Here is a 21,114-nt window from a genome sequence, read left to right as displayed (position 1 = left end):
GAGGACTTGGTGCAATGAGAACAACCTCTCTCTCAATGTCGGCAAAACTAAAGAACTGACCATTGACTTCAGAAAGAAGAGGTCAACCCTGCCCCATCTACATCAATGGAGTGGAGGTTGAGAGGGTTGAGAGTGTCAAGTTCCGAGGAGTAACGATAACTGACAACTTGTCCTGGACCTCCAATGCAACGATCAAGAAGGCACAACGATGCCTGTTCTTCCTCAGGCTGCTCAGGAAATTTAGCATGTCCATAAGGACCCTCAGTAACATTTACAGATTTCCCATTCAAAGCATACTGTCCAAGTACATAGTGGCCTGGTATGGCAACTGCTCTGCCCAGGACCAGAAAAAAACTACAGAAGGTTGTGTGCACAGCCCAGATCATCATGGAAGCCAACCTCCCATCCATGGATGCCATTTACACGTCTCATTGTTGTAGCAAGGCTGCCAACATCATCAAAGACCCAATGAACTTGGGTATTGCTCTTCTGCAACCTGTTCCGTCAGGCAGAAGATACAGAAGCTGAAATACACGCACCACTAGCAGGTTCAGGAACAGCTTCTTTCCGGCCACTGTTAGACAGCTGAATGAACTCTCTAACTTCAAATAACGCCAATCTTGCTAATGTCGATCTCACTTAGCACACACCCTGTGCAGTGTAATCTGTATGCCTTACTCTGTCGAAGTTTGTTTTTCATCCTATGTTCTGTATGTTTTTGTTAGAATGATGTGCCTGTACTGCTCATAAACAAAACATTTTATTGTACGTAGGTACGCATAACAATACATCAAATAAAATCAAATGAAATCAAATCAACTACAACAAGCAATGTAATATCCCCTGCAGCAGCTGATTCCATTTGATCTCAGGGGTAACACACTGACCCAGATTCTGAAGTGAATGAATAATCCTTAATTACTGATCAGCAAAGAACTGCAGGCATGGTGTCCTGAGAACATAACTTTGATGAGGCAACAGAGAGTAAGTGATGTGGTCTCAGACTCCTCCCTCCCCTTCCTAGACCTCTCCATCTCTATCTCAGACGACCAACTCAACACGGACGTATACTATAAACCGACTGACTCCCACAGCTACCTAGATTACACCTCCTCCCACCCTGCCCCCTGTAAAAACGCCATCCCATATTCCCAATTCCTTCGCCTTCGCCGCATCTGCTCCCAGGAGGACCAATTCCAATACCGAACAACCCAGATGGACTCCTTCTTCAAAGACCGCAACTTCCCCTCAGACGTAGTTGATGATGCTCTCCACCGCATCTCCTCCACTTCCCGCTCCTCCGCCCTTGAACCCTGCCCCTCCAATCGCCACCAGGATAGAACCCCACTAGTCCTCACCTACCACCCCACCAACCTCCAGATACATCGGATTATCCTTTGTCATTTCCGCCACCTCCAAACAGACCCCACCACCAAGGATATATATCCCTCCCCACCCCTATCAGCGTTCCAGAAAGACCACTCCCTCCGCGACTCCCTTGTCAGATTCACATCCCCCGCTAACCCAACCTCCACTCCCGGCACCTTCCCCTGCAACCACAAAAAATGCAAACTTGCACCCAAACCTCCCCACTCACTTCCCTCCAAGGCCCCAAGGGATTCTTCAATATCCATCAGAAAATCACCTGCACCTCCACACACATCATTTACTGCATCCGCTGCACCCGATGTGGCCTCCTATACATTGGGGAGACAGGCCGCCTACTTGCAGAACTTTTCAGAGAACACCTTGGGACACCCGCACCAACCAACCCAACCGCCCCGTGGCTGAACACTAACTCCCCCTCCCACTCCGCCAAGGACATGCAGGTCCTTGACCTCCTCCATCACCAGACCATGGCAACACGACGCCTGGAGGAAGAGTGCCTCATCTTCCGCCTAGGAACTCTCCAACCACAAGGGATGAATGCAGATTTCTCCAGCTTCCTCATTTCCCCTCCCCCCACCTTTCCTCAGTCCCACCTCTCAGACTCAGCACCGCCTTCTTGACCTGCAATCTTCTACCCAACCTCTCCGCCCCCTACCCCTCTCCGGCCTATAACCCTCACCTTAACCTCCTTCCACCTATCACATTCCCAACACCCCTTCCCCAAGTCCCTCTTTCCTACCTTTATCTTAGCCTGCTTGGCACACCCTGCTCATTCCTGAAGAAGGGCTTATGCCCGAAACGTCGATTCTCCTTCTCCTTTGATGCTGCCTGACCTGCTGTGCTTTTCCAGCAACACATTTTTAAGCTCTGATCCCCAGCATCTGCAGTCCTCACCTTCTCCTCAGGAAAAAACTGTTCCCATTCATGGAAGTATCAAAAACCAGAGGGTACAGATTTAAGATATTGGCAAAAGTTACTACGGCGAAACAAGGAACAACATTTTCATGCATCATGTGGTTAGGATCAGAAATACGCTGTCTAAGTGTGAGATGCAGGTAAGATAAACTGAAGTTTTCAAGGGAACCAAAGGGAACATTTACAGGACTGTGAAGAAAAGACACACATATGAGATGAACACAAGAATCAGGGGCAGGTGTGGGCTACTTGACCCCTGGAGCTTGCTCTACATTCTAAAAGATCATAGCTGATCTGACTGTGGCCTCAACTCCACTTTGCTGTTTGCCCTCAGAACCTTTGACTCCCTTGTCACTCAACTATCTACCTTGAAAATGTTCAGTGACCCAGCCTCCAGTGCTCACTGGGGTAGAAACTTCCCCGGACCAATAATCCTCTCAGAGCAAAAAAGAACTCCTCACCTGAGTCTTAAATCAGAGGCTCGCAACTGATTAAACTTGGCCACCTAGTTCTAGAGTCCCTCAAAAGAGGAAACATCCTGTCATGCACCCAACCTGCAAAGCTCCCCCAGGATCTTGTCTGTTTCAATAAGATTACCTCTCATTCTTCTCAAGGCCACTGAATGTAGGTCCAACATTCTAAGATTTCCTAAGAAACCCCTTCATGCCAGGAATCAGTTAAATGAATCTTCTCTGAATTGTTTCTAAAGTAGAGGTGCCAGTGTTGGATGGGTGGAAGGTTTGTTCAATATATTGATTCAGTTGCATGACACTGAGATCTTTTGCTATAAATTCTGTGTCTAATGATCCTGCTCCAGAGCTACCTTCCAAATAAATCTGTTGGACTATAACCTGGCGTTGTGTGATTTTTAACTGTTTCTAAAGTGACTATATGCTTTCTTGGGCAAGGAGGCCAAAACCGTACTTAAGCTGCATTCTAACTGCTTCTGCTTTTGCTTCAATGGTGTCAACATCACAACTAATACCAATATTCTGCCATCATTTTTCTTGGCTGTGTGAGCTCGTCAATAGATGTGGAAGATATAAACAGGAGCAGGCTATTTGACCTTGCTTGGCCATTCAATATGATCATAACTGATTAAGCTTCGTACCCTAATTCTGCATTACCCTTGTGATACAATGTTAGGTTAACTGGCAGATAGCGCTCTGCTTTTTGTCTCCTACCTTTCTAGAAGCGGTGTTCCACAGGTGATTTTCCAATTTGCTGTGACCTTTTCAAAATGTAGGGAATTTTGGAAAGTGACAACCAATACTATCTCCTATCTCTGCAGTCACTTCTTTTACAGTTCCTAGGATACAGGTGATCAGTTCCAGAGGACGAGACAGCCTTTAGCTCTGATAGTTTTCAGAGAACCCAGTAAGTGAAATACTTCTTCAGATGACAGCAGAAGCATGACAAGCCAAATGTTCTCCTTCTGTGCTGTAACAATTCTGTGCTTCAATTCTACGAAACTGTATCAGAAGAGAACAAATTCCTGGGAGCTTTTCCATCTAATTGTTTGCCTGCAGCTGCAGTTTTCTTTGTCACTGCCTCTTACTCCTGCTACATCAGTTCTGAAGAGCTTCTGTTCAGACCTCAAACATTAACTGTTTTTCTTTCTCTCCACACATGCTGCCAACCCTACTGAGTTTCTTCAGCATTCTGTGTGTTTGTTACTGCTCTATCTTGTTGTCCTCCTCCTTTTACCAGAATGGAATGACTGGTAAGAATACCTATAAGGCCCATTTACTTTTATAACATCTACATTCACAATGAGGCTTTTGAACTGATTCAGCATTGTACAGAACAGGATTTTCTAGAAACAATAAGAAACTTCATGTGTTAAAGGGAAGTGGCCCCAGCGAAAGAACCATTATCTACTTTCAACCACTTTTTAATTTTAATTTTATTTTCTCTTCTGACCAATTTTCAATGGAATATTTTACCATCTCTTAATTTAGAAGACCATAACCTTATCTGATAAATATCGATGTGATCCCTTTTCAGAAGTTCACATTTAGTCCATGTACACTATTCTAAATAGATTTCCACCAGTTACCAGGTCTGTTGCTTTGTTATTTTTAATCATAAATTACAGCAATATGACATGCACTCTAAATAATTTTCCACACATCAAACAAATTAAAGTGCACACATTTTGGATATAGAGATTTGCACAGTCTCAGGATAGGGGGGGGTGCCAATTTAAGGCTGAGATAAGGAGGAACATCTTCTCTCAGATGGCTAAGATTATTTGGAACTCCTTGCCACAGACAGAGAGATATCAGGCACAGTCCTTGTGCATACTTAAGGCTGAGATAAGTAGCTTTTTCAACTCTACAGGAACCAAGGGGAAAGAGCAGCAAAGTGGATGTGAGGAATGTCGGATGAGCCATGACCTTATTGAATGACAGAGTTAACTTAAGGGACTGAATGGCCTACTGCTGTTACTACTTCCTATGGTCTTCATTTTGATGCATTGTCCGATTGTCTCTAGCCATTTGTATGGTGCATATGCTTTTCGTTACCTCTGGTTCTTTCTCCTAGTTCTAGTCCGAAAGACGGATTGGTGAGAATCAGCTGGAAGGCTTCATCATCTTCTGGAATATTGTCATCGAGAATTGCAACCTCAATGGATTTGTATCTCTCTCCATCAGCAAAAAAAATTCTCTGCAAATTTGAGAGAAACAAATTATCACTGAGTATCAAAATCATTTACAGCAGCCATAGAAAAGAATGGAGTAGCTATTTAGGGTCTTGATGAGATCAGGAACAAAGTCAGACAGGACCCAAGACACTGGAACCAGCCAATGTGTCCATTTCCTGACTTTGTTCCTGGCAATTGGGCAAGGTATGTTTGAGACCTGACAACACTGCTTGTACCCATGACGAGGGCAGCTTTATGACAAAGAGATTTCGGCGCTCTCAGCAGTGGTCTGACCAAACTATGAATCATTGAAAAAGCAACTCAGAGCAAAATCTAGGCTAATGATTTTTAAGGCAGCAAAATATGTATCTTCATAATTTGAATATGCATTCTTATGTGGAGGAGTAGAGGTCATGTCACTGGACTAGAAATCAAAAGGCCTAGAAAAATACTCTCTGAATGTGATTCAATTGAAATTGCCAGCAAAACCAGGAAAACAGATTATTATTAGAATGGAGATAGATTGGGAAAGGGGGAGGTGGAACGAGACCTAGGTGTCCCTGTACACCAGTTGCTGAAAATGAGCATGTAGGTGGTGAAGAAGGCAAATAGTACGTTCACCTTCATAGCGAGAGGATTTGAATATAGTAGCAGGGATAGCTGCAATTATATAAGGCCTTGGTGAGACCACACCTGGATAACTGTGTACAGTTTTGGTCTTCTTATCTGAGGAAGGGTGTTTTGACTACGGAGGGGGTACTGCACCCAGTTCTGGATGCCATGTTTTGGGAAAGATGCACAGCAAACATTCGCGCGAATGCTTCCAGCACACAAACTTCAATGACAGATTTAGATTCAAGAAGTTGGGACTGTTTTCCTTGGAGAGAAAAAGGTACAGAGGTTGACAGAGATATTGGTGAAAGAATTAAGAACAGGGCACAGATTTAAGTTAATTGGCAAAAGTAGCAATGGCAGCATAAGGAGGATTTTTAAAAATGAAGCAAGAATCTGGAATGCACTGTCTGAGAGTGTGGTGATGGAAGGTTCAATTGAGCCATTCAAGAAGGAATTGGATTGGCATCTGAAAAGGAAGAATGTACAGGAATATAGGGAGAAGCTGGGGAAGTAGTACTAATCAACTGCTCCTTCAGAGTGCAAGTAGAAGCATGATGGGTCAAATAGCCTCTTTCCACATTAGAACAATTCTTTGATAATGTGTAGGCACAGCAACCTTGCAGCTACACATAGAATGCCGCTAATTAGAGTGAAATACATTCAGGTCCTGTATAACCAATGAAATCAGGACTGCCTGCAAAGAAAAAAATATAAGTAAATTTCGGTTAGCCAGACATCCAACATCAGTGTTAAACATTTGGAACTCTGCTTCAACAAACCACTTAACGATCATGTTCTTGTTGAGTGAAACAGATCAATTGTTCACAAGGAAAAAGACATTCACAAAGAGTAGAAAAATACGTGCTGCTCCACCTGATGTTTTGAGTAGTTTCATCATCAGATCATGCTATGCTATAAATGTGCAAAGATCATTAAGTCATTGAGAAAATGTGGAATATCTCATTCAATTGATGCAGAAAAAGGTGATTTGTTGCAAAGGGAAGATTATGAAAACTAAAAGCATCACATCTGATCCAGTGAGAGATCCTGATGGTTATACCACAGGCAATCTGACTCAGAATGAAATCAATGAATTCAGACACATTGACAACACAAAATGAGGCCAGTCAACCCACTGTGTCCATGCTGTTCTCTAAAGATCTGACGACACAAATCTCATTCTCCAGCTTTTGGCCATAGCCCTGGAGGCTATGGCAAGGCAACGGAACATCTAAATATTGCTTAAATGTTACAAGAATTTTTAATTCAACCACCCTTTCAGGCATTACATCCCAGACTTCCACACCTTCTATTAAAATAAATTCCCCTCAACTCTCCTCTTAACCTTCTACCTCTTACCTTAAACCTACACACCAAGGGTATTGACCCCTCTACTAATGGAAATCAATGTCTTCCTGTCCACCCTATGTCCCTCATAATCGTATAAACCTCTGTCAGGTTGCTTCTCAACCTTCACCGCAACAAGGAAAACATCACCAACCTTTCCAATCTTTCCTCATAGCTCATACCCTCCAGCCCAGGACAGGGTCTTGGTAAATTTTCTGTGCACGCTCTCATATCCTTCCTTTATGTGGTGACAACAACTGCATGCAATTCTCCAGTTGGGCCTAACCCACATTTTCTTTAGTTCCAGCACAACCTCCTTGTTCTTATACTCTATACCTGGTCTAATAAAGGCAAGTATCCCAGATGCCTTCCTAACCATTTACCTACCTACCTGTTACCTTCAGGAATTTGTGGAGAGGCATACCAGGTCCATCTTGTATTCAGTCCTTCCTAGGGTTCTACCAATTCATAGTGTAACCTTATTAACTACCCTTTGTGTCAGAATCCAAAAATGATGGCTGGATTTTGGAAGCCATTGAAAAGTGCATTCTTGTTTTGGTGGCAGGGTGGAGGAGGCACACAAAATAGATTGGATGTCAAGCTCACCATTTTATCAAATGGTTTTACCAACCGCCTTAATAGCTGATTGGTTGGCAGCTCCAGAGAATGTGAATTCCACCCAATAAGGGGGGATGTCCCACTCTTTACTATTTTAGTCCACCTGAAGCACATTATGGCTGTGGAGAAGGCACACTCTCAGTCTGTTGGCTCCCAGCTGGATTTCTGTCCAAGGGGACAGATAGTTTGCCATTACATGATAATAAAACAAATTCATTTTAAAATAAAAGCTGTGCCATTGGCACTAATGTTTTTCACTTTTCAAAACGATGGCCACCTGCATTTTTGGAGGTATCTAAAGTTGACTTGCATGCTGCAATCCATGGTGCATGAAGTGTGAAAGTTTGCTCAATTTCCAAGAAACTTTAATCATTAAAATTTTGGTTTTAACTTGCCATAACTCTGGGAGCATGTTTTTCTTATGGTTTTTTAACTGTTAGACAACCCATATTTCTGTATTTAACTCCACAGTGTTGGACCTAACAGGTTTCCAGCTAGAATTCAGCTTGATGGACAGGTGTGGCATCCAGTTAGACCAAGAACACTATGAAGGAGATAAGAGGATTAGTTATGCTCAACCTCCAACCTTTGAGAGTGGAAGTGAAAGGAATGTCTAATCGCTGATCCTGAGGATGTTAGGTTTGATCCTCAATGTTCAAATAATGTGGATGTCAAATTACACCAGTGAAGCCATTTGAATCTGAGGTTTCCTGACTCATCAAAATTCCAATATGTCTCCTTTGCAGTCTCTTTTCCTTCTGGACTGCATTTGGGAAATGCTATCTTGAGACAGCACATTTCAACAGAAAATCCATCCTCACCTTTTAAGAATCAACTTAACATGCTAAAATTTGATCAAAAATCACTTCTTACCATTGCTGTCACATTGAAATCTTGTCCCAATTGAGCTTCTAGATTCTGAATGTAGTAAAACAGAGATACATTCCCATGTGCACCCCCACCTCGATGTATCAACAAGGTAAGGTTTTCAGTGGTCTCATTCACCTCAAAGCTTACAGGGGAAAAAAAGTGAAAGGTTACCAATGAAGTAAAACATTTTAAAAGCACAGCTTTAGAAATTGCATGCCTTAACTTCTCTACTGCCTTTAAATTATAAAATCTGATCATTGGAATCAAATTGAGCAAATGGAGCTGCGCAATGATTCTCTTCACTCCTTTCACCTCTCATCTTAAGTAAAGTGAGAAGAATGTGTCCAAGTAACTGGTCACTTAGCATTGCAAGGCATCGGTGTATGAACTTCAACCCTCTCATTTCAACTGATGCATGTTTCACATCTAATTTTTAAGACTAAAATAAAACAACATACAATGTGGCAAAGATTAGTGGCAAGCCCAATAATTGGGCAAATTTTAAAAACTAACAAAAGTCAGCAATAGAGGGAGAAGATGCATTTTGGATGTAACCTTGCAAGTAACAACAAGAGCTTCTTTAAATATGGAAAGGAAGAGAGAAGTCAAAGTGAACAGAAGCCTCTTACAGAATAAGGTGGCAAAACAGGAATGGGCAGCACGAAATAGCAAAGGAATTGAATAAATACTTTGCATGGTCTTCACAGTAGAAGACACTAATAGCATCCTAAAATTATTAAATATTCAAGGGAAAAATCAAGAGGAAATAAATATAATCATTATCACTAGAGAATAAGGTACGAATGAAAATAACGGGATTAAAGACTGATAAGTCCCCTGAGCCCGCTGAGACGCATTCTGAGATATTAAATGAAGTTACCACAGAGATAGTGGTGACACTGGTAATAATTGTCCAGAAATCCTTAGATTCTAGAACTTCCCAGAGGGGGGAAAACTGTCAAGGCAACACCTTTTTTAAGAAAGGAAGGAGACCAAAACAGATAACTATAGGTCAGCCAGCTTAATGTCTGCTATTGGAATATGTTAGAGTCTATTATAGAGTAGGTAATAGCAGAGCATTTAGAAATGCAATATATGATCTAGCAGGGTCAGCATAGGTTCATAAAGGGGAAATCATGCCTGACAAATTTAATAAATTTCTTTGAAGAGGTTTCAAGCAGGATAGATAAAAGGAAAGCAGTGAATATAATTTATTTGAGTTAGCAGAAGGCTGTCCATCGATTAGGTTACTGAATAAAAACCCATGGTATTACAGGTAGTATATTAGCATGGATATAGGATTGGCTAATTGATAGAAGACAGAGTTGGAATAAGAGGTACTCTATTAGGCTGGCAAACTGTAACTAGTGTTGTGCCAAGATTCAATGCTGGGACCACAATTATTTACAATATATAATGACTCAAATGAAAAAAGTGAATGCACTATTGTCAAATTTGCAAATGGCACACAAACAGGTAGAAAAGCAAGCAGTGAAGCTGACACAGACTGAGTGAGGGGGCAAAAACTTGGCAGATGGAATATAATGTGCAGAAATGTGAGTTTACACATTTTGGCAGGAAGAATAGAAAATGTATGTTATTTAAATGGAGAAAATCAGAGGGATTTGGGAATCCTTGTTCATGAATCACAGGAAGCTAGCATCCAAGTTCAGCAGGAATTAGGGAAGGCAAATGGAAGGTTGACCTTTATTTCAAAAGTAATGGAGTTTAAAGGTAATGGTGTACAAAAATAAGTAGGTTTTGTTAAACTGTACAAAGTAATAGTCAGAGTACAACAAGAATATGGTAAACAATTTTGGGCCCTTTATATAAGGAAAGATATATTGGCATTAGCGATGTTCACTAGGCTGATAGCAGGTATGGAGGAATTGTCTTATGAGGAGATGTTGAGGAAATTGGACCTATATGATGGATTGTAGAAGAATGAGAGGTGATCTTATAGAAACATGCAGCATTCTTAAAGGACTTGGAAGGATGTTCAAAGTTTGGGAAAAGATTTGTAGCTCGGGTGCTTGGGTGTGACTTGGTCCTGAATTATGAAAACAACCACCCCAACACACACAAACGAAGTTGCATCAAGACACTATTCAAAAGGGCCACAACACACTGCAGCACACCAGAACTGCAAAAAGAGGAAGAAGAACACCTATACAATGTATTCGCCAAAAACGGATACCCGCGCAATTTCATCAACAGATGCCGAAGGGAAAGACAACGGAACGAGGACATGCCACAACCCAAAGGACTAGCCACACTACCATACATCAGGAACATTTCCGAACTGACAGCCAGACTACTGCAACCACTAGGACTCATAACAGCACACAAACCAATAGCTATTCTCAGACAACAACTCACCAGAACGAAGGACCCAATATCCAGCATGAGCAAAACCAATGTAGTATACAAAAATCCCATACAAGGACTGCACAAAATACTACATAGGACAAACAGGAAGACAGCTAACGATCCGCATCCATGAACACCAACTAGCCACGAAACGACATGACCTTAGTAGCCACACACGGAGATGACAAGCAACATGAATTCGACTGGGACAACACTACTATTATAGGGCAAGCCAAGCAGAGAACAGCCAGGGAATTCCTAGAGGCATGGCACTCATCCACAGATTCTATCAACAAACACATCGACCTGGACCCAATATACTGGCCACTGCAGCAGACACCTGGAACTGACAACCGGAAGCGGCAGAGACAAGCCACTATAAATGCCAGAGGAAACATCACAGAAGCGCTTCACAGGAGGCTCCCAAGCACTGAGGATGTTACCTAGACAGGGGACGAAACATCTGCAACACAAATTTCCAGCTCGGCAAACAGAACCACAACAACTTGGAAGGATACATGTGGAAAGGTTCTTTCTCCTTGTGGGTGAGTCTAGGACCAGACGGCATAACCTAAGAACAAGGGATCCCACATTTATGTGATAAGTGAAGAGGAATTTAATCTCTCAAAGAGTTATGTATCCATGGAATTCATTACCACAGAGGACTGTGAAGGCTTGGTCATTAAGTATATTCAACGCTGAGACAGACAGATTATTAATCAGTAAGGGAACTGGAATTATGTGGAAAAGGCAGAAGATGAATTGAAAATTTTATTAGATCTCACATATTCTCGTTGAATGTTGGAGCACAATCAATGGACTGAATGGCTACTTCAACTTCAATGTCTTATGGTCTTAAAAGAGTCAATCAAAGTGATTCAGTTACCCACTGCAGTAGAAATATTTCCTCTTTTACTGTGGTTGGAGGTGATTTTGGGAGATGAATATGTTCTAGTTTTATGATATGGAAAGCTTTTCTCCCCTTGCCAGAAAGTCTAGGACCAGAGGACATAATCACAACAAAGGGGATTGCACATTTAAGACAATAATGAAGAGGAGGAATTTCTTCTCAGAGGGTGCAGTCAATCTGTGAAATTCTTTACCACAGAGGCTGGCCAGTTTGGGTTAATTGTATTCAAGGCTGAGATAGGCAGATTTTTAAATAGTAAGGAATCAATGTTAATGGGGAAGAAACAAGAAAGTGAAGTTGCGGGTTATCAGATTAGCCATGATTTCATTGAATGGCTGAACAGATTCAATGGGCTGAATTCTGCTTTCATGTCTTATGGTCTTACTACAGAATTAACTTCACAGTTAGCAACAGTAAATTAAACTAATATAATTTAATAACAATGCATAAATCAATACAAAACAAAACAGACTTTTATTAACTAGTAATGTATGTTTATATTATTGATTAAACTCTTACTTAATGCTGTGCCACTGAATGATGCCTTTTATACCATCATTTGCATCAATAGTTATTTGGGAAACTTGACCTGCAGCATCTGGAAATTAAAACCAAACCTTTAAAACCATAGTGCATGACTGAATTACATAATCTAAAAGCACAAGGTGGTGCTGAAAATACAAACAGAGAAAGCAGGCATAACTGCGTAAGGAGAACATTACATGAAGATGGTTGATAAAATGAAACAGGAAGTTGCATTCAGAATATGTACTTAAATGCATATGAAAGGACAATCAGGGTTAGATCTTCTAATGTATTGGTGAAAATCAAGGGATGTCAAAGGGGTCCATTAAGGTGTACAATTAAAAAATCAATTCACTTTGAAAGAAACTAAAGTAACAGGCCAAAAGGCAGAGATGGATATAAGTCAAATCCGAGATAAATAGGAGAAACAATAGAATATAGCAAGAATAGAAAATTATAGAAATACCCAACAAGTTTAGCAGCACCTGTGCAGAGAGAAACAGAGTTAACATTTCAAGTTGTTGACTTTTCATCAAATAAAATCAGCGTCGGACCAATTTGGTGACAGAAAAACAGGAACTAATTTAGCAAACAGTAGAGAAGTGAAACCTAGTTCATAACAGGATGAAAACTGGCCAAAACCACCACTGGACAGCAAAAGCATTTATATACATTTAAAACCTGCTTGACAGGAAAATTTAATTTTGTCCTAATGACCAATTAAATATGTAGGTATATAAACACAGAATACACACCTAATCTAGGAGGGAAGCTGGTCAGATCATGTAAGAGGAGCTCAACAGATGTTAGATTCACAAGGAAGAACTCCTGCAACTCAGGAATGTCATCCTGCAAAAGGCATTTTTAACATAAAAGGCAAAAGCAACAATATATCTTGTCTGAAGTTAGATTCATCACAAAACTGCATAATACATATTCAAAAGCTTCTTAATTTTTAAATTAAATCATAAAAAGGCTGTGAAAAATATCTTGGTGAATAGCTTCTTTATTTTGATGTTTCATTATAACTAACAAAGGGCAAAATGTCAGAACAGGGAAATTATTGGCCATGAAATGGACTTTGACTAAAAGCAAGTTACCAGAAGAGAAAACAGGTCTTCTCATTTATATCAGATTACCACCACCTTCACCAGGTATTTAGAGATGGGCAATTAATGATAGCATACACCTCATGAATGAATGGAAGAAAAGATACAAGTCTTGCTGCAGTGTTCATAGGCAACTCACTGGTTAGAAGTGAACAGGAATAATATAGCTACACATTCACACTTTTCCCTGACTCACAAAAAAATTTAAAGAGAATTTAAAAATGCAGCTTCACACAGCAGGAAGGAGCTCTGATAAGGTTATTACCCATGGAACAATTTACTGCCTGAGGCAGATTCACTAAAAATTTCAAAACTGTGATGGAAGAGTTATTTACAATATATAGAGAAGGAATGATTTGCAGATGACAGTGTTGGATTGGGGTGTACAAAGTTAAAAATCACATAACAGCAGGTTATAGTCCAACAGGTTTAATTGGAAGCACAGTAGCTTTTGGAGCACCTGATGAAGGAGCAGCACTCCGAAAGCTAGTGTGCTTCCAATTAAACCTGTTGGACTATAACTTGGTGTTGTGTGATTTTTAACTAGAGAAGGTAGATAGGGTTTTTGAAGATATGTTCCAGTTATTGTTGTCTCATGGAACTTTTTAAATTTCTTTTTGGGTTTTTTTCCAGTGTTTTTTGTAAACTCCAACCCTGTAACTACATTGGCCTTATTTTTATTTTGTCTTGGTGTTTTGCTTCTCAGTCAATGTGAATTATGGTTAATATATGTTGTATCATGGCAATACAAGTTTGGCTTGATGAACAAATAACTTTCCTTGTAATTTTTTCTACTTACACATCCCTTTAATAATGGCAGTCAGTGAGATGTGAGCAAAGTTGGCAAGTGGACTATCCACAAATGCCCTTAGGAAGGTGGCACTGAGTAGGTAACTTAACCTGCTGCAGTCTCAGTGGTGAAAATATACCCACAGGGCTTTTGTGAAGGGACTTCAAAGACCTTTACCCAGGGACAGTGAAGGAGCAGCAGTATAGTTCCAAGTTAGGATGGTACGGAAGGTAAAGGGATACATGCGAATGATGTCAGTACGACGCATTTCATTGGTCTCCTTGTTCCAGGAGGTAATCTTTGCAAATGTGAAAATTGCTAACCAAAGAGCCTTGGCAAGCAACTGCCGTGCACCTTGTGGATAGTGCACACTGCTGTCCATTTGCACCATCTGCAAATGGAGTGAATAGCTAAGATGCAACACCTTTAATCTGGATAAAGTCAATCTTCTGGAATGTTGTTGAAGCTGCATCCATTCAGGCAGCAAAGAATATTCAAGAAGCCCCAGACTTATTTGTTATAGATGGTGGGCAAGAATTCAGGAATTGGGAGCTGAGTTACTCAGATTTAGATACAATGAGTAAAGTTATCCTTCATTCTACAAAGGTTTGGTCAGGCACCAACATGTGGTCAATTCTAGCACTTCCCCTTAGAAATGGTACGTTGATTTCAGAAAAGGTGCAACATAGATTCATCAGAATTATGTCAGGTTTTAAAAGGTTCTATGTAGAAGAAAGGTTTCATAAATTTATTTTGTCATTCCTCAGGTACAGAAAATTTTGTGATGATTCAGTTGATATATTTAAAATTATAAAGGCACGCAATATGGGTAGAGAGAGAAAGAACAAAAGAGATAAGGACATCAGATGATACAGACCAAAGGTGGCTGAATGAAGTTTACTGCAGATTATGTTTGATCTAATTAAGTGATGAGGAGCAGAATATACCACATGTTCCAGCGTGCTTGAGTTACTATTTAAGATATAGCCAAATCATTTTAGTACATGAGTCACCGTATTAGCTTCTGCAGTAGCTCAACACTTATTAAGGTTACAGATGACAGACTTAAGTTAGTCACATGACATTATCAGACAACACAAAGCTACATTTTCCAGATGGATTTCTGACTCACCTCTAAAATAGTGATGTTTATTACAGTCGAGACTTCCCCTTCCTCCATAATAACAAAGTCAGAAACAGGCAGAAAATCAAGTCCAGGCTCAGCCAGTGACTTCTCAATCAGGTTCAGAGGTTGTAAGGATCCTTCAACTGTCTCAAAAGTGACGTTAATCGTACCTTCATAATAAAAGAAATGAAAATTCAAAGCAATGAACAGCACAGAAAACAAAGCAGCCATGTATATTTCAAATGTATATTAAGAATTCAAATATAATTTTAATTTCTTTTCAAGGAATATTCTAATGCAATAATATGTAACTGGCATCAAGGATTCAGAACTTGAATACAGTGAAAACTGTATTCATTTCCTTCAGGTTTCAGAGGGGAATTTATTTTTCATAAATTAACACAAGGTTTTATCTACTTTTTTTGGTCTCTCCCAGGAGATTGTGTAATTAAACTAGACCAGGAGGGTAGGGTTGAAAACAATGTGTATGAAGAATAAACCAGATCAAAAAGGAATAAGCTCAATGGTCCGGTTGCCCTGCCCTTTCTGATGCATTTGTAAGCCTATTCTTAATTTGGTTTTGTTACTTGTAATATATCTTCTCTAACTTCCACTGCTATTACTTTGAATACAAATGAAAATTGGGAGAGATACTCAGGATAAGAAATGTGTGACTGTACCTTCACTGTCGCTGTGACAAAATTGTGGAAACTCCCTTCCAAGCGGCATCGTGACTCTACCTACACCAAATGACTGCAACAGTTCAGAAAGCAGTTCACCACCACCGTCTCAAAGGCATCTAAGGGTGGACAATAAATGCTGGCCCAACAGCAATGCCCATATCCCCTGAATTTTTTTTTTAAAACCAATTTGAAGTTGGTTGTTTTTAAATAGTCCATAGAGTTGAGGTTATCCTTTAACTTTCCAAATAACATACCAGAGCCACTCTCTTTTATAGTAGAGCGGGATAATTCTAATACAAGGAATGCTGCTTCGGTGATGTGAGTGCTTTTGCTTTGGCATGTTAATGTAAGTACCCAATCCAAACATTAAATAATCCTTCCCCAAGATTTATAATTGGGTTACCAACAGGTTCATAACAGTGGGTCAAAGTTTGGCATTATTTTTCCTTTACCTCATCATGTTTCAGATTCCTAATGCATATTAACTGAATGCAATGTTACTTGACTGCAATGAGTTTAATAGTTATTATACTGAAAATATACTGACACTTATAACAGATATAAAAGTAAATTGGTAACACAGTTTGACTTTCTTTACGTAGCTTAGCTCAATCATCACACATTTTGCTAATTCACATCATAATTAAGAACAAGAAAACAAAGCTAAAGCCTCTCATCTAATTTCTAATTCACTTGAATTGCATAATTTAACATTGATCTAATCAACATTTTGTTACCTAAGGATCCAAACTCCCTACTGATAAACAGCTGAATAGTTTTATTTCTTTCCTCAATGGAAACAGTTTGAGACGACAGAGCAAACTTCACTATCCCATGTGGCTCATCACTGGCCTCCACAATAAGAATAGCTTTGTATCCTTGGTTGTCAATAATAGCTGCACCTGTTGAGGGAACCCCTGTCAAAGAAGAATAAAAAGAGAGAATGTTCTTCCTTTATTGAAAATACAAGTTAATTGCAAATATAATTCATTATCATTCAGCAATCACACTGACCCACCAGATATATTGTTAGATTACCATACCTCAAGTACAAAACCTACACGAACAAATCACAGGCACAGTTTAGAGAGTGGGGAGTGTCATCTGTAAGATGAAAGCAAGTAAAATGGAGCAAAGATGACACAAGGATAGGTAAAACAAAAATACTTTGTAAACCAATCTAGATAAGTCAGGTGAGGAGGCCTGGTAAGTGGAGTATGATGTAGGAAACCTTGAAAGTCAATTTTGGTAGGAAGAATAAACAAAGGGTACTATAAATGGTGAGAGATTGCAGAGCTCAGTGATGTAAAGCTCTGGATGTCCGAATGCATGCATTGCAAAATGGTTGTTTGCTGGTACAGCAAGTAATTAGGAGATCAAATAGAATGTTATAATTTATTCCAATTGGAATCAAAAACAAAAGTAGCAAGGTTATGCTTCATTTAGCAAGCCATTAGGAGACCAGAGTACAGTACTGATCTCTTTATTTAAGGTAAATTCAAATGCATTGGAAGTAGTTCAGAGATGGTTAACCTGACTAGCACCCAGCATGTGACAGTTGTCTTGTGAGGAAAAGTTGGACAGGCTGGGCTTGTATCCACTGGAGGTTAGGTAACTTGACAGATGGATGTGAATAGGAGGCTTCCCCTTTTGGAAAAATCTTGAACTATGGGTCCCTGTTTAAAAAACTAAGCAGTCACCATTTAAAATATAGGGTTTGAATTATTAGGAACTGTCTTCCTCAGAAGTGGTGAAAGTAGAATTCTTGAATATTATTAAAGCATAACTTTGTAGATTCTTGATAAGGAAGGAAGTGAAAGTTAATGGCAAGTAGATGGAAATGTACAGTAATGAGGTCAGTAATTATCTTATTAAGTGGAGGAGGCTGCTTGAGGGGCTAAGTGACCTACTCCTGTTCCCAATTCATACACCCATAACAAAGATCACTTAATTCATCAAGCAATTACTCAATGTTTGGAGATTTACATATACTGAACCACCTGACTGAAGCCATTTTACATAAATTAAAAGTTGTAAATGACATAGATGGCTACTTAGGAAAGGAAAACAGAAACAAATTACAAACAAGTTCTAAGACTCTGGGAAAGAATATTTAAGAGTGTGCCAAGGGGGTTAACAAATATTAGTTAACTTTTCACCATCGCTGGTCGGGCAGCAATCATGCACAGAATAACACCTGTCCTTGCAAAAAACACTCAATCCCTAAAAGGATTGCATATATAATTAGAAAAGAGAGAATAAACGAGAAATGCAGACAAAAATCATGGCACCAGTAGGACAAATACTACACTGGAGGACTTAGAAGAGATTATACTTTCAGTAAATGTATAATGGTATATGTAAGGTATGATTTGTCTATATAGCAGCAAAACAGTACTTTTCACTGTATCTTGGTACATGTAACAATAATAAATCAAACCATAAAGGTATTCACTGGAATGAAAATCGGAGAGATTCTATAACAGGACAGAAATCTGCACCAATACTAAAGAGAAGCTTTATCTTTACCTTGCAGCAGGTAACATGTTCAAAATCAAAATTGTGATCTTGCATTATCAATAGATGGATGATTTCTCATTTTGGTTAGGACATAGCTGATCCTGTCTGGCCACTATAAGCTATTTGTTTTGGCAAATAAGTTATTCTCAGCTTCAAGGATTCAAAATAGCATTGTAATGCAACAGCAACGTCTGCTGTACAGGAAACATTAAGTTGACTCCCACTATCCCTCCACACACTATTTCTGACTCCAAGCAGACCTACTTCTTTAGCCTGGAGGTCGACCAGGCTGCCAGTTATTGAAGCACTCCAGAGCTACAGTATTGGGTCTGGATCTAACTGTCTTGATGCACATGCAATTTGCCCTACAAGTCAAAACAGGCCACCTCCTCAGGCCACGACAATCCAAAGGCAAAATACTGTAGATGCTTCAAATCTGATATCAAAGTTTAAAAAGGCTGGAAAGATTCAGTAAGCTATGTAGCATTTGTAAAGAAAAACAGATCAATGTTTCAGGTCAACAAACTTTCATCAAAACTGAATGAAACATAAATCTAAGAGTTTTAAAGCCTGTGGATTAAATAACAAGTGATTTAAGGATTCAACAGCCAAAAGTGAGCTCCTTTCTGTTTTCTTCATCCTCTCCTAGTCAAGTTCCTTATAATCCTCCTTGCAATGACGAATCTTATTCTTTCTGCACAATCCTTATTTAACAGCCATATGAATTACTGGACTTAATGGTTACCTTGAGTTTTGATATTTGATAAAATGATTCTGTATTCCTCCTTTTCTTCAGGAATCATATCATCCAATAAGTGGACAAGAAAAGATGTATTGAGAAAACCCTAAAAGGATTGCATATATAATTAGAAAAGAGAGAATAAACGAGAAATGCAGACAAAAATCATGGCACCAGTAGGACAAATACTACACTGGAGGACTTAGAAGAGATTATACTTTCAGTAAATGTATAATGGTATATGTAAGGTATGATTTGTCTATATAGCAGCAAAACAGTACTTTTCACTGTATCTTGGTACATGTAACAATAATAAATCAAACCATAAAAGGAGTTCCTCAGGGGTTCCTCAAGACCCATCGTCAGTGATTCACTAATGACCTTCCATCCATTATCAGGTCAGAAGTGGGGATGCTTGCTGAAAATGCACAATGTTCAGCACCATTTGTGACTCTTCAGATAAGAAGCTGTCGATGTCCAAAATACAGCAAGATTAGGACTGTATGCAGGCTTGGGCTGATAAGTGACAGGCAACATTTATGTTACACAAGTGATATTCAATGGTCAGAACTGAATTGGAGCAGCCATATAAATATTGTGGTGACAACAGTGCATCAGAGGCTAAGAACCCTGTGGTGAGTAGCTCACTTCCTGTCTTCCCAGTGCCTGTTCATCTTTTACCAGGCACAAGTCCTGAGTATAAGGAATACTCGGTACTTGACTTCATGAGTGAAGTTCCAATATAGCCCAGGATGAGGATAAATCAGGACAAAATAGCCCACTTGACTTGCATACCATCCATGTCCTTCAGCATTCATTCCCTCCACCATTGACACATAGAGATAGCAACTACAAGTTGCATTGCAGTAATTCACCAAGGCTCCACCAACATCATCTTCCATACCCATGACCTCGTACACCAAGGAGGACAAGACCAGCAGAAGCATGTACTCTGACTTCAATCTATATCACCATTCCATCACAGTTACAGGGTCAAAATCCTGGAACACCCTCCCCAACAACATTGTGGAAGCTTCTGCATCCCAAGCACTTAAGCTGATCAAGAAGACAGATCTTTACTACATTCTCAAGGACAATTTGAGATGTGCAATAAATGGTCACCTAAGCGGTGACACCCACATCCCATGAATGAATGAAAAATATCTGAAATGAGGGACAAGATACTTTAAAATTAAGGTTCCTTCTCCAATGTCTTTAAATCTAAAACAAAAAATGTTTTTTTCCAGTGAGACACTACAATAAGAGTGGGGACCAAGTAGGCTGTGAAGGAAAGGAGGGATGCAGAGGGAGGGAGGCAAATGGAGTTAGTGTGTGTAGGGCAGAGGGAGAAGGTGTGAGGGAGCAATCCTCCATTCAGCCAATTACTGATGTGGAGAAGGGAGCAGGGTGGTGCACAATAGTTGAGGGGATTGTTCTAATTACTTACATCAGAAAGTGAAAGAGTCCCATTCATATCTGAAAATTCTTCCTGGGCATGTTTTCCATGGATGTTCCAGTCAACAGTTACATTTCCCTTTCCAGGTGAACTCCGTTCAATCCACAGCAACAAACTTTCTCCTACAAATTAGGAGATTAAGTCAGATTGAATCATCAACCCATTTTAAAGTGGTTGTTGTATGTCTAACAATTGTGTATCATTCATTTTGCTGATTAACCAAACACTTCATGCAAAATTATACATATAACTTAAAAACAAAAATATCTTAATAAATAATTGTGTAACCTTGCAATGCTAGAATGTCCAGCCTTCATAGGCAAATGCTGGAAATCGAACTTTAACTCAACCAAGACAGGCTGTTTTTCCTAAATACCAGTGATGAAGAGGAATGGTTCAAATCCAGACTCAGTCTTGCAGTACAAAGCAATTGCATAGAAGTGGATAATTAAAAGTACTTTCTTTCAGCCTATTGCTTTCTAGGT

General features: G+C 39.7%; 1 protein-coding gene across 2 annotated transcripts in view; it reads right to left on the bottom strand.

Annotated features, from left to right (window-relative positions):
- adgrv1 (adhesion G protein-coupled receptor V1) overlaps positions 1-21,114 on the bottom strand; it is a 563,049-nt gene that overhangs the window by 385,820 nt on the left and 156,115 nt on the right. For both annotated transcript variants that reach the window (XM_072582867.1, XM_072582868.1), the window contains 8 exons: positions 20,621-20,751; positions 19,180-19,279; positions 16,652-16,831; positions 15,238-15,401; positions 12,962-13,055; positions 12,201-12,279; positions 8,405-8,543; positions 4,833-4,974 (listed from right to left, as the gene is read on the bottom strand). In XM_072582867.1, coding sequence (XP_072438968.1) covers positions 4,833-4,974; positions 8,405-8,543; positions 12,201-12,279; positions 12,962-13,055; positions 15,238-15,401; positions 16,652-16,831; positions 19,180-19,279; positions 20,621-20,751 — 1,029 coding nt within the window. The remainder of the gene's footprint in view (positions 1-4,832; positions 4,975-8,404; positions 8,544-12,200; positions 12,280-12,961; positions 13,056-15,237; positions 15,402-16,651; positions 16,832-19,179; positions 19,280-20,620; positions 20,752-21,114) is intronic.

The sequence above is a fragment of the Chiloscyllium punctatum genome, chromosome 2 (assembly GCF_047496795.1).
Source record: "Chiloscyllium punctatum isolate Juve2018m chromosome 2, sChiPun1.3, whole genome shotgun sequence".
Classification (NCBI taxonomy): Eukaryota; Metazoa; Chordata; class Chondrichthyes; order Orectolobiformes; family Hemiscylliidae; genus Chiloscyllium; species Chiloscyllium punctatum.
Note: the sequence above shows the minus strand (reverse complement) of the source record. Positions and strands in the feature narration are given on the sequence as shown.